Source organism: Lepus europaeus, chromosome X (assembly GCF_033115175.1).
Source record: "Lepus europaeus isolate LE1 chromosome X, mLepTim1.pri, whole genome shotgun sequence".
NCBI lineage: Eukaryota > Metazoa > Chordata > Mammalia > Lagomorpha > Leporidae > Lepus > Lepus europaeus.
This window is the reverse complement of record NC_084850.1, coordinates 31,905,313-31,918,535: the sequence shown is the minus strand read 5'-3', so window position 1 is coordinate 31,918,535 and position 13,223 is coordinate 31,905,313. Positions and strand designations below refer to the sequence as shown.

General features: G+C 37.7%; 1 protein-coding gene across 1 annotated transcript in view; it reads right to left on the bottom strand.

Moving 5' to 3' along the window:
* TENM1 (teneurin transmembrane protein 1) overlaps positions 1–13,223 on the bottom strand; it is an 893,298-nt gene that overhangs the window by 60,719 nt on the left and 819,356 nt on the right. Inside the window, exon 25 of the mRNA XM_062183627.1 lies at positions 12,988–13,142. Coding sequence (XP_062039611.1) covers positions 12,988–13,142 — 155 coding nt within the window. The remainder of the gene's footprint in view (positions 1–12,987; positions 13,143–13,223) is intronic.

Below are 13,223 nucleotides of genomic sequence, written 5' to 3'. Positions count from 1 at the left end.
ATAAACAACTTAAGCTGTCACTTTGGAATAAGCAATGCAAATATCTCTGATAATAGGTTATTATATTGTGATTTTACCTAAAATATGCAGGTCTGAAAAGTGTTGTTGAAAATCAGTTTAAATGAATTTGGAGAAGAGAATGATATTTAAAGGAACTCTGTGGATAATCTTATTTGAAATGTTTCCCCCAGTTTACTTTTATACATTTGTATTTTTATACATTAGTAGGTTAAAAAGTGATAGAACTTGAATATGTTGATTAAAAACAAAGGAGTCACTGAATGAATCAACTGAGTCAATGAAACAACTCAGGCTAAACTTGTTTCAAAAATCCTAGGATGCTGCTTTCTTCTTATGATATATCAGCTTCATAACTTCCCTCGTTTTGGTTTTCCAATTAGCTAGGAGTCCTTTTGTCCTGCCTTGGGAGAGCCATATTCTTCATGTTGACCTACATAAGCTCTGTCTTCTTTATTATCTACTCTAATATTTATTGATTGATTTTCTTTTGAAATTGACCAACCTAGAATGGCTGTAGGCTACCCTTTGATTTCAAAGGGATGGAAGATGGTCTAAAACTTCAATTCACAGATGTATGAAACTCACACTACTTTTCAACTTTAGCTCCGTAGTCAGCATGACACTTCTTAAAAGTAGAAAGAAAATGAAGTATTTTGGGCATCATCCAGAGCCTATAGTGAGCCTCCATTAAGTGATCTAGATAGAGCTTCACATTGGCATTAGGCAGATGAAACATTCTGTGAAGGTCACAGCAGGTGAAGACCCATCTCTGGAGTATATGTTTGCTACAGCCCATCAAACTCCCTACAGACATATGTGTCTTTATACACTTATGTGAAAAGGACAGAAGGGAAAATTACGCAATTTCGTTAGCACTTCCAAACTTCTTCTTGGTCCTCTTTATGCAGTTCTGTAAATTATCAGTTCAATTCTGTGTTTTGTGGGTGGAAGGTAAAATACCACTACTACTGTTACTACTACTACTACTATTAACATATTGAGCACATAGGATCCAAGTATTTTGCTAAGTGGTTTATGCATATTACCACTTATGAATATGTGAATAAGTGAATATGAATATGAATCATCATAACCTCTCTATGAGAAAGCTGGCATTATCATTCCTATTCACCAGTAAAGATTTCCTCCCCAGGGGAACACATCTGTGAAGTGTGGATCCAAGATTCAAATCCACACAGAATGTGCTCCTAAACACTATGTTTTACTGACTTTTTATATTGGTCTACCTATGAATGACTGTCTACACTAAAGGCCCGATTTTGCCCCTTGCATCCTTGATTAAAGGAATAGAGAAGGTGTTGACTGTCTTTTGCAGCTCCAGATGGATTTTCCTGCTTTTGACAGAGCCAGGAGACTAGGTTTGGGCTGCATGAGCAAAAAATAACATTATCCAGCAGAGAGTGACAACCATAGGTATTACAAAATCTGAATAACCACCTTAGAGTTATTATTTTCTTGTGTCCTCCCATTTTAGCAAGTGTGTGATGAATCAACAAAAAAAATTTCCCGAAGATGCCAATTAACATCTTACATCATCCTTTATATTTGTAAAGCACTTCATACTTTTCCAAGTGCTTTCACATTAAAAAAAGGGAGACCACTTAATCAACAATTAGGTCATTTATTGAATTAGCCTTCATAAAGAAGAAAAATTTACCAGCTCTAAAATCCTCATGTCGGTTTTCCAAGAGTAGTGCTGAATCTAAAATTATAGAGAAGCCTCTTTTGGGTCAAGAAATAGACAAAAATGATTGAATTTTTCCTACATTACCATATTTCAGAGGAAAACAGAATAAATGATTTAGAAAGAAATGTCCTTTTCCTAAAATATAGAAATGGAAACTAAAAGTAGTGTTTATTTGACATTCTTAAGTGATTTTAGCCAATAACTCTAAGTGATCTCTTATTTTCAGGTGTGCAATGTTGAAAGCCACTAGGGACTCCTTAAGAAGTCGTTTTTAAATGGTTTTTGGTGCTGCTGTCACATCAGAGCCTAAACAACTCTAACTTCCATTTCATGCTCTGTGACAGTATAATGTGATCACTATGTAGATTGGGGTTTGTGCCACCTTCCTTCCACATGCCTACTTAACTGGTGTGGCAAATGAACACCAAAAAGTCAAGGCTACATGTAATGCCATATAGTTTCTCTCTTCAACAATTTACAATGGCAAGTGCCTTTCAAAAAGAAAGTTCTTTCTATGTGTTTTGGCTGTGACTACTGGTCTGATTGAGTGCATATGGTGCAAATAAATTGAGCAAACATTGCTGATTTAGGGTGCTTTCATTTGGACCCTTGCAATAATAACCAATTGCTGAGCCATTAGAATTGTGTACTATTGATGTTGTCCAGGCATGAGAACAGTGAAAGAAAATGGGGAAATCCATTGAAGGTTTGGCTTGTTTGACTTTTAATACTATTCCATCCACTAGCTAATGGTTATTATGCAGATGGAAGATGCATTTGACTAAACTAGCCATGGTCAATTAGGAAGGAGTAAATGTTTGCCACAAGGGCTACAAAATAACATTTTTGGTTCCTTTCTGCTGTCCTGGGTCTCATTAATATGCTGTTTGTCCTTTTCTTCCTGCATCTTCTCTTGTCTTTTTTGTCACCTTTTTCTCCCCTATACCTATATATACCCCTATACCTATATATACCCTATACCTGCTGCCCACTGGGTTAGCTGACTCCCAAGAGATATGTTTCCAGATTTTTCAGATAACTTGGTTTCATCTTCCCTATCTTGCTGTTGACCCACAACTCATTTTTTCCTTGTATCACGTATCTGTCTGTCTGCATTAACTGGAGTGTGGTCACAGACCTTTTCTTTGCCTTGAGAGTGAGATAGGTTCCATAGTCACTGAAGCATTGAGAAGGTGTGGTGGAGGTGGAGGTAGTGAGATTTTTCATCTCTGGTGGCAAGAACTTTAAAAATAAACTTTCTTTTTTCCCCTGAGAGATCCCTTTATTCAAGTAAACTTATTATAATTCAGATTTTCTTGATTCCCTACAGAGCTTCACAAAATTCAGAAGTCTGTCCCTGCAGGGAATTTCACTTATAATGGCCTTCATTCGAAAGATCTAATTCTGTTCTCTTTCAGTGTGCACATGGGAGAGTGATGTACAAAGAAAGGCAAATAACCCTTAAAGAACTTGAGCTTCCGTATCATCCATATCACTCAGGCAGACGGAGGACATTCTGTAGACATGAAAGGGTCAGAGAAGGAGGGACAATGAGAGACATTAGGCAAGAGTTTAAGGGAGAAATGAAGGTGCCTTTTATGTTTTAAAACTGTTTCTTTTCTTCATTATCTCAAGTTTCCTGTAACTTTTCATGCTTGGATGTTATTTTATATATATATATATATTTTTTTTTTTAAAAAAAACAACAGGAATTGTTGAATCCACTTGTGTAAAGTTGAATTGGCGTGTAGATTTGGAAGAGGAAGTTTTATATTTCCCCTGCTATCCGGTTGTGGTTAGCTTATTTGCTTGCAAAAAATTCTAGGGACAACAGAAAATGACTTTTTAGTTATGTGGAGAATAGAAGACAACTGGAAAAGGCAGAGGTCTGATGCTTGAGGCAGGTAGTATAGTGTTGATGGATGAGAGAGGGGGAAGGATTTGTTTTCTGTGTTAAGAATGATTGCTGAATGTATGAGTGAAATTGACAACTTATGATCTGATCATTGTTTATAGCTCTTGTCTATATTCCTGTATATTTTACTTGTTGAACACTATATTTAATTGAGCATTAATCCTTTGATTATCAAATAAATTATAAGTATGTTATGGCAACAATTAAAAGAAAACAAAGAAAGGAAGAAGCTGCAGGTAGGCAGAGAGGGAAAGAGGGAAGTATTACTATGTTTTTAGAATTGTATCTATGAAATACATGAAATCTGTTCTCTTTATATTAATAAATAATAAAAATAAAAAAGAATGAATGTAAAAAACATGGGATTTAAAGTTACTAAAGTCCAAGGTGTGTGAAGAGATTGTAAATGAGTACCTAACTTCTTTAACTGAATTCAAGTTTTTTGGCCAGGAAGACTTTTCACTTAAAGAGAACTTACAAATTGAGTATTAGAACCTTTTTGTTATTACTTAAAAATAGTAGAATGTGTTCTAGGAGATTAGAGATGGTTAAATACAGTTCTGACTTCAAGAGGAATCGGAAGATGTGTCCTACAAACTGCATAGAGGGAGCCTGATTGGGAAAAGATCCTTTAAAGTATCATAAAACAGTTGCTTCTTAGTATTTGGATGAGGAACTTGTGTTTATAGATACTATGACTGTAAACAAATTTTGAGTAGTTTTTATTTATTTTCAGAGATTTATCAACCTGATAAGGGTTCTTGTGGTACATTTGTGGATAAGTTGGGGGAAATCAGGTGAGGAGATGGCTTTTGAACTTTTTTTGATTGTGACCCTCACTCAGAACTATATTTTACATCATTATCCAGTTGGAATAAAAGTTTTATGAAATAATATTTATATTTACTGCATATCATATAGTCAAAAATTTTTGTTGCGATTCATTTTTTAAAAGAGGTGATCATAGTCCATTATATTGATTTCCTGATCTACTACAAATCATAATCTATAGGTGATAATTCAAATGAATGGGTTCATAATTGAACAGATAACTAGGATAGTATTGCCATAATTGCACGTTGGCCTACTTATCCATCGATTTTTATCATGGAGGTAGACATAGATAGTGTTTATGAAATTTACAGGTGACACAAGGCTGGGAATAATGGTGAAGCTATTGGGTAATAGTAGAATACAAAGAAATGGATGAATTAAATGACATGGAATTGAATATATACTAATAGAAGCCCTTGTAGTATGATACAAATAACTGTGCAAGAACAAGATGAAATGGCAATGAGAAACATGAACTTTTAGTCCTGGCTAATATCACATGTTGAAAGTGTGGTGTGGGGTAAAAAGCAAAAAAATCCAAATAAACTTTAGCTGTGTCTTCTGAACCTGTGCTTTTTACTTCTTTAGCATTTTACAAAAGTACCTTAGGGCTGCCATACATGTCACCATTGAATGCATGTGAGTCAGAATAGGGAAGGTTCTGGGACATTACTGTTTGACTGAATCTGCTGTTTGCATCTATTTTGTAAATACGAACTTGTTTAGTTTGAAACAAAATTTGTGGCTAAAGTCCTTTTGAAGACTACCAGGTGAAAGGAACAGAAAACAGAATGTAGATGGGTTTGATAATCCCCATTCTACCTCTTAGTAGTCAGAACACATCTGGATCATTCATTTCTGGAAGGTATCCTTTAAAATAGATATTAAACAAATGAGAACACATCCAGAAAAGAGTGGACAGAATAGTGAATGAACTCAAACCCACAGCAGGTGAGGTAAAGTTACATGAATTTGGGATGTGACTATAGAAGAAGCAGTTTAAAAAATTGCTTCTTTATGTATTTAATCTAAAATTTTATTTGAAATGGAGGGAAGGAGGAAGGGGGGAGGGAGGGAGAGGGAGAGGGAGAGGGAGAGGGAGAGGGAGAGAGAGAGAGAGAGAGAGAGATCTCCCATCTGCTTGTTCACTCCTTCAATACCTGCAACAGTCTGGGCTGAGCCAAATTGAAGCCTGGAGCCAGGAACTCAATCCTAGTCTCCCACATGGCTGGCAGGGACCCAAGTACTTTGAGTCATCAAACTGCTGCCTCTTAGGGCATTCAACAATAGGAAGCTAAGATTTGGAGGTGAGCTGGGACTCAAACCCAGGTACTCTGATATGAGACTGAGCACCCTACATGACATAACTGCTAGGCCAAGTGCCTACTCTAAGGACGCAGTTGCATATCATGTTTGGTGAAAATAATGTGGACTTTGGCAACAGGTTGATCACATTCAAATTTCAACTCTGTCTCATATTGATTATGTGATCTTGATCAAGTTACTCAACTTGTCTGCATTTTGTATCCCACATTTATTAAAAATAAGTGAGTGGAACTGGCACTGTGATATAGCTGGTTAAGCTGCTGCTTGCAATGCTGGCATCCCAAATGGGTGCCAATTAGTGTCCTGGCTGCTCCACTTTGCATCCAGCACCCTGCTAATACACTTGGGAAAGCAACAGAAGATGGCCCAAGTGTTTGGGTCCCTGAACCCATGTTGGAGACCTGGAGGAAGCTCCTGGGTTCTGGCTTTAGCCCAGCCCTGGCCATTGTGGCTGTTTGGAAAGTGAACAAAAAAATGGAAGATCTCTCTCTGTTTCTCTCTTTGTCTCTCCGTCTCTCTCTCTCTCTCTGTAACTCTGACTTTCAAATAAATAAATGAATCCTTAAAAAACCAGGAGAGCAAAATACTTGAAGAATTTTCTTGGGGATTAAAATAACATATATTTGTGTTTCAAAAAGTTCATGGAAAATAGAATTAAAAGATGAATTTCTCTTGGTGCAAACAATTTTTGAAATCTATACATAATTTTTCATAACTAAAATATCTGTTTTCCTTGAACTTTTAAAAGTAGCCTTAAATAAAATATTTCTTTGGGAAAAAATAAAAATAGATAAAAAGAAGAAAAAATCATTAATTGTAATAAAGATACTAATATGAGATATTAATGAAGAAATGGTTTGAGGGTATATGTGAATTCTTTATATTACTCCCTCACAATTTTTGTTTTGTAAATTTAAAACTATTCAGAAATAAAATTCTAAATAAAGTTAAAAATAGGAAAAGAAAGGAAGCCTAATATCTGAAAGGACCCAGTATAGTGCTTGTTTTCTTAATTAATTTCATAGAAAATTGATTAAATTTATAATTCAGAGCCTGAAGACTTGCAGTAAGGCTAGAAGGTGAACGTTAAAGGAAGATACAAAGTTAAAGGGATCCCAGAAGAGCTTTCTGTAAGTCAAAGACATTCAAAGATTGAGTCAGCTGCCTGGGCTATGTAGTAAGTTCCCTATTAGAAGAAGCTTTTGAGATATTTGGTTATTATCGCATGATGAGAAAATTCTGAAGGGAAGGCCAGAATCAAATGACTAGGGAGAGATGTATGACTCGCAGTGGAATGGCTCAATAGAGTAAATGCTTGCGGCTACAATTTGCCCCTCTAGGGAACCAGAGTCTTTCCCTCTTTCATAACCATGAGTATTGTATCCTCCTCCACCCCATTAGGTCCATCTGAGAAATGAGTGCTATTCAGAACCAGTGTGGGAAATACAGATCATCCAACAAGCATGGATGGCATGCTGGATATGTGTCGGAGGCCTGGAATAAGACCTCAAAGTGTGTGCCTCATGGGCAGTGGGTCAACAGGATTATTTATGACTACAAAAAGTCCATGCTACTTCTGTATCTGCTGTTGGACTGATTTTTGGAATAACATTAGGGCAGCTCCAAGGACTGAATCCAGCTCTGAAACTTGTTGTTCCACCAAGAGACTTGGTCTAACTTCCAGTTCCATTATAGTCAGGCACCAGCTGGAAGTATAGAGCAGGAAGATTCAAAAGCAGTAGTGGAAATAAAGAGCCCCATCTCTCCACCATCAACTCATTTCCTGAAGTGAAAGGCCTGGTTGTTTATAGCAGTGCTTACAAAGGGAAGTTATGCTTTACAGTTCTACCAAGAGTTCAGTTTCACATTTCAGTAAATCAAAAAAGAGAAAAAAAGATATTGATTCTGAACAAGTGGCTGATTTTTATTGTCAAAGCAAATTTCATTTCTTGAGATGATTAGGCTTTATTAAACTCTTCCTTAAGTGCCACTAAACACACATTCTGTGAGTAAGCAACATATTCTTCATCCAAGCAGCATTTTTCACCCAGTTTGTTTGGTCATTTTCACTTGTCACTGAATATATGGAAGTTGGACAAATGTACCCTAAGATCAGATATCTCATGCTCAAATCTTGCCTGTCTCACTTAATAACTCTATGGCCATAGTACAATATGAAGATACTTCAAAAAGTTCACGGAGACTGGAATTAAAAGTACAAGTTTATCTAAGTGCAATATTTTTTGAAAGCCATGCATAGTTTTTTCATAATATTCATTTTCTCACAAAATGAAATGTTTTTGTACCAACATAAACTCGTGATTTTAACTCCATTTTCCAGGAACTTTTTGAACTACCATCATGCATCATCTTCTGGCTATCAGTGTTCTTCTCTGTGGAGGGGATCATAATAACTATCTCTCAAGGGTGGTTGGGTTGTGGAAGTAAAATGCAACAGTGTGAATAAGACGCTTAGCATGGTTTCTGGCACATAATAGTAATCTCTCAATAAGTGGCGGTAGGTATTCCTAGAATTAATACAGGACATGATGATTTGCTGAAGATTAGGACAGGCTACTGAGAATTGATTCTTGCTGGGGCTCAGGTTTGCCTCAGAAAGTACAGAAGAAAAAGTCAAGTAAGAGAGAGAAGAATTCTGTTGTATCACTTCACAGCCTCTATAGGTATTAGGCTAGCATGGATGGGCCTTTCCTTGTTGGAAACCTTTTGGTTTTGAAATGCAGAGAGAGCAACAAGAAAAATTGAGGAATTTGGTTTTATTTCTGTAGAGAAACCTTCATGGAGTTGGAAGGAACTCTGAGAAAAAAGAGTTAGTGCGTCTTCCTGACTCCAGAGAGGACTGTAAGTCAGCATTCATAGATTATTGGTACCCAGCATCTGGTTGGAAAGTATCAAAAGATGGGGATGCTACCAAAACCTTGGATAATATACAGTGCTGCCACACAGTCTTAGAAACAGTAACCCCTTCTTAAGGTCTGACTCAAATTTCCATACTGCAGTTCGGGCCTGTATTGTGTCTTGTCAGCAGAAACCGTGTGCTCTCACTGAGACATTTGTTTCTGTCCTCAGCCATCAATACATTTTGATTTACTGAAATATGAACCTGAATACTGTGTAAGCTCAGCTGGATCACTGTAAGTACTAGGATAAACAACGGGGGCTTTGCTCTTGGAGGGCTTTACAAAGCTCCCTACTCAGCTTTCTTCTCTCTAGCTGCGGATGGCCCATGTTCTTAAGTATTGCCATGGGAAACATCAGTTGCAAATCTGCCACAGCTGTCTAAACAGACAGGAAGCACCGGCCGTAATGGCGGAGCATCTAGGAAGCTGTGCCACACATAGGCTTCCTCCTGGTAAGCACTCTTATCTACTCTACCTCAGCAGATCTCATTCAGGGATCTCCTGTGCCACACCTGTGTGCTGATTTGCCCACATCTGGGCACTGATTTGCTTCAATGCCAAGGTTCCACTTCCCAGCCAAACATTTCAAAGGAGTGATCTATTTTCACTTTCTGCACTTCCTCATTTCATACTCTTACCACTAAAATATGACACCCATTAATTAGTATCCTATTAAAGGCACTCATATCACAGTCACTAATGCTGTGAATCAAATGGCTTCTTAAGAAAACAGCTAATTACCCATGACTTCTACAGAGCATTTGCTATTGAGCATTCCCTTCCAGTTTTCCTCTTCATTTGTCAGGTCTCTTCCTCTCAATCTCTTTTGTGTGTTGGTCAGCATTCTCTTGATATTGACGGTTCTCAGAGTTTGGCCTTGTCCTTCTCTTTTTATGCTATATACCTTTCTTGGGAGTTCTCACCCACTCCCTTTGTTTTGCCATTACCATGGAAAATCCAATAAGCACAAATATAATCTATGTTTCAGCCCTTGAGCTTTAGACTTGTACCCAGCTGCCTGCCAAATATCTTTCCCTGCATGCCACATAAGTACCTTAAATTCAGTATGTCCCAAACTGAACCCTCAACTCAAATCTGCTTCCATTCCTCTTGTATTCCCTATCTCAGTGAACGGTATTATCACCCATGTGCTCCTTTAATTCTCAAATTAACTCAGTCAACAATTCTTTCATTTTAGCTCCACTATTTCACTAATCTTTTTGGCTTTCTCCATCCATACTGTGATATTTGAGGTTCAGCCATTATCATTGCTTTTATAGCTAATGTGACCCAGAGTTGTATTTTAAAAACACATCAGCAGAATATCCAAAAAACAATGGAAATCAAGTTAATTTGATAGGCATTTCTTGAAAAGGTGCTAATCACTCATATATTGGTATAGTTTATCCCTGTCATATCTATATTACTTCTATTGCCTCAGAAGTGGTCTCTCTGCCTCTAGCACTGTTGTGCTCCACTGATACTCCACACTACAACTAGAATGATCTTTTAAAAATGCATTTCCATGCTTAATGCTATTTTAAAAGCTGTATTTCTCTGCTTAATGCTATTATTGGCTACCCATTGCCGACTATATAAAACTGAAATGCTATCAGACTTGTAAGGTCTTTCACTATTTCATCCTCTCTAGCTCCATCTGATTCCTCCATATTCTTTTCACCATAGTGTCCTTTTGGTACAGGTATACATGTTTACTGTGCCTGCCTAGCACTTACTGTGCATGTTCAAAGAATACAGTCTATTTTGGGAGATTATTTGGATACACAGTTTGCCAAGAGAGAATAAATTACATATTAAGCATGGTGATACTAAATTCCAATGGAGAATGTGACAACAGTGAGGACTAGAACTAGCAGGGAAGGCTCCCATGGAAGAAATGAGATATGAGGAAGATGGAGAGTGGTCTTTGGACCAGCTGAGGTCATTCTAGACTGGGGAATGGGGCCATACGAAGCAAGGCTGTAATAAAAGAGAAGAGTGAAAATCTGGACACTGAGGTAGAGATCAGTAGAGACTTCTTCTGAGTCAGTCTGGGCAGATCAATTGTAGTTATTTTTTAGTGCACAGAACAGGGAATGGTGGCCAGCAGCAGAGTTAGCTGCCAAATAATTTATACAGGAAGCTTGCTCTCTTTCCCAGTGAATCCTACTGGTTTCTAGCACCCTCCCTTCACCTTGCTCAACTCTTTCCCCTTCACCTTCCCCCCAAATGAAACTTCCCTGTGGCTCCAAAGCTCAAAAAGTGCTTCAGAGAAACTAAGGCTTGGCATCAAGTGGCAGAGTGAAGATGTGATTCTGTGTCCTGGTTCCCAGGGCTCCCTTTCAGTGGGCTGCATGGCACCCTCACAACCTGAAAGGGATGAGGTAGCTTTTATGGTGGCAATTACGGTTACAGATGTTTTATGAAAAAGAACCCTCCTCATGATGAGGCTCATATTTTTGAACTTTTTAGACAAAGCCTTTTTAAGCTTTTTGCTTGACTTTCCATGCAGAAACAGATAAGTTGTTTAGAGTTGCCTGATCGCAATACTAAGTGCCCTATTTTAAGTTAAAAATATCTTACAAATGAATCATATGCGTGCATCTTCTCTCTTCCCCTTCCCCCATAGAAATCCATTCTCCCCCTTCCTTTTTGCCATAAATAATGCTCATTTTCCTTGCCTTTAGCAGAAGATTGAATCATGGAAAGTTAGACCATTTAAGGATTTGAGGGTGTGATGCACTCAAATCTCTATTAACAATGGTTGGTTCAGTTTGTCAGTTCTCCAGGCTTTCCAACTCTCCATTTTGTCTTTGTAGTTGACTTTGACCATTTTCTGAGTTTCTGGGGGCAAGGCAGGGGTACGGTGAAAAAAAAGTGGACTTCAAAATAGGCACACTTCTGATGTTTTATAGAGATGTGTACTCATGGTGAGTAGAGGTAGCAAGAGCTATTACAGTTAAGGAATAAAGCAAGATTTCTGGGTGATGCATTCATTGCATTTTACTTGTTATCCTAGGTCTCAGGTGAGATGACAAATGAAGCTACAGGAATATTTTAACTGTGAAGGATATCACTGGTTGCCTACCCAACAGCAACCCTTTATTTCTTGCTACCAGAACCCTGATTTTGGTTCAAACATCAGGCAGCAAAATGCTCATGGAAGGTGACCCAATTTCAGAGAGTCTGAGTCCATTAGGAATCCCATTTTCCCTTTGCCAGTGACTGGCAAAGGCATAGGCATGTGACTCAATTCTAGTTAATGTGACACAAGAAGGAAATCTGCTGGCATCTTAGCCTACGTTTTGACATCCCATAATGTGAGATAATTAAACCTTGTTGTTTAAACTACTTTCAGAAAAGCATTTTATTACTTGCAGCCCAAACCATCACCTCTGATACACTAATCAATCCTAAAACTTCCAACATCTCTTCTAATTCCTTTGGAAAAATCATCTAATAATCTCCTTCATCAGAGTTGAGATTTATGAAATGTTAGAGCTTAAAAGTCCCTTTGAGGACTGTCTGGTCTATTTCCTTCATTTTGCATATCAACTCCTTAAATCTGCAGACTAAGAAAGGCCTTCACAGCTGGGACTATGCTGTGTGCTCTATAATACCTCTGCATGTCCAGTACTGATTTTGTGGAATGGTGGAAAAAATCAAGGGTTTGGAACCAGATGAGAGCTACACAGAATTTTCTCTTTTATTCTAGATGGCCAAAAGCTTTTCTAAATAAGTGTAAAATATGCAGATTTCAGAGGGGATGTTGCTTTTACTTAAGAAAACTTTCAAATACCTTAGAAATGGCCATATATCATATATGGCTATGGCTATGTATGAATAACTAGTTACGTTCATATATTCATTAAAAGTATTTTAAGTCACAACTAAAATGACTGCTTTTCCAAATTTGAGTTGTTGTTTCATTTAAAAATAATAACATTACATGTCTTGGAAAAATAGCCAATAAATGAGGTTGACCTCCTTACTCTCCAAATGATTCAAATTTGGGAGACTTTAATTTTTATGTCAATATTCCACCTCACATTGCACCCAGCCTTACCATACTCTCCCAACTAAGTTTTTTTTTCCCTACTCCAAGGAGAAAAAAAGTAGCTTACATAAAGAGAAACTTCTGCTAGCTGGCATTAAAATAGATCCACCAGGCTTCCTTTCTACCTAATTTCTGTATGAGAAAATTATTCTCCATTTCAATGATGCCAAATGGCGATAATGCTTGAAAAACCAGTGGTGCCTACCTGAGTGATGTCCATTCCCGAGTCACAGCTCAGCGGCTGCGTGGAAGTCAGACCGTTTGAGCCGATTACAGTTGTGATCACTGCATTTTCATCAATTCTCCGAATCATAGTGCCATCCACAAAGTAAATGAATCCATGCCTATCAACTGTGATACCTGTTGGGAAACAGCCAATGAGCATTAGTATTCTAGGGGGCCACATTTGCACTGAGCTCACTATTTTGAAAGAAGCCATAG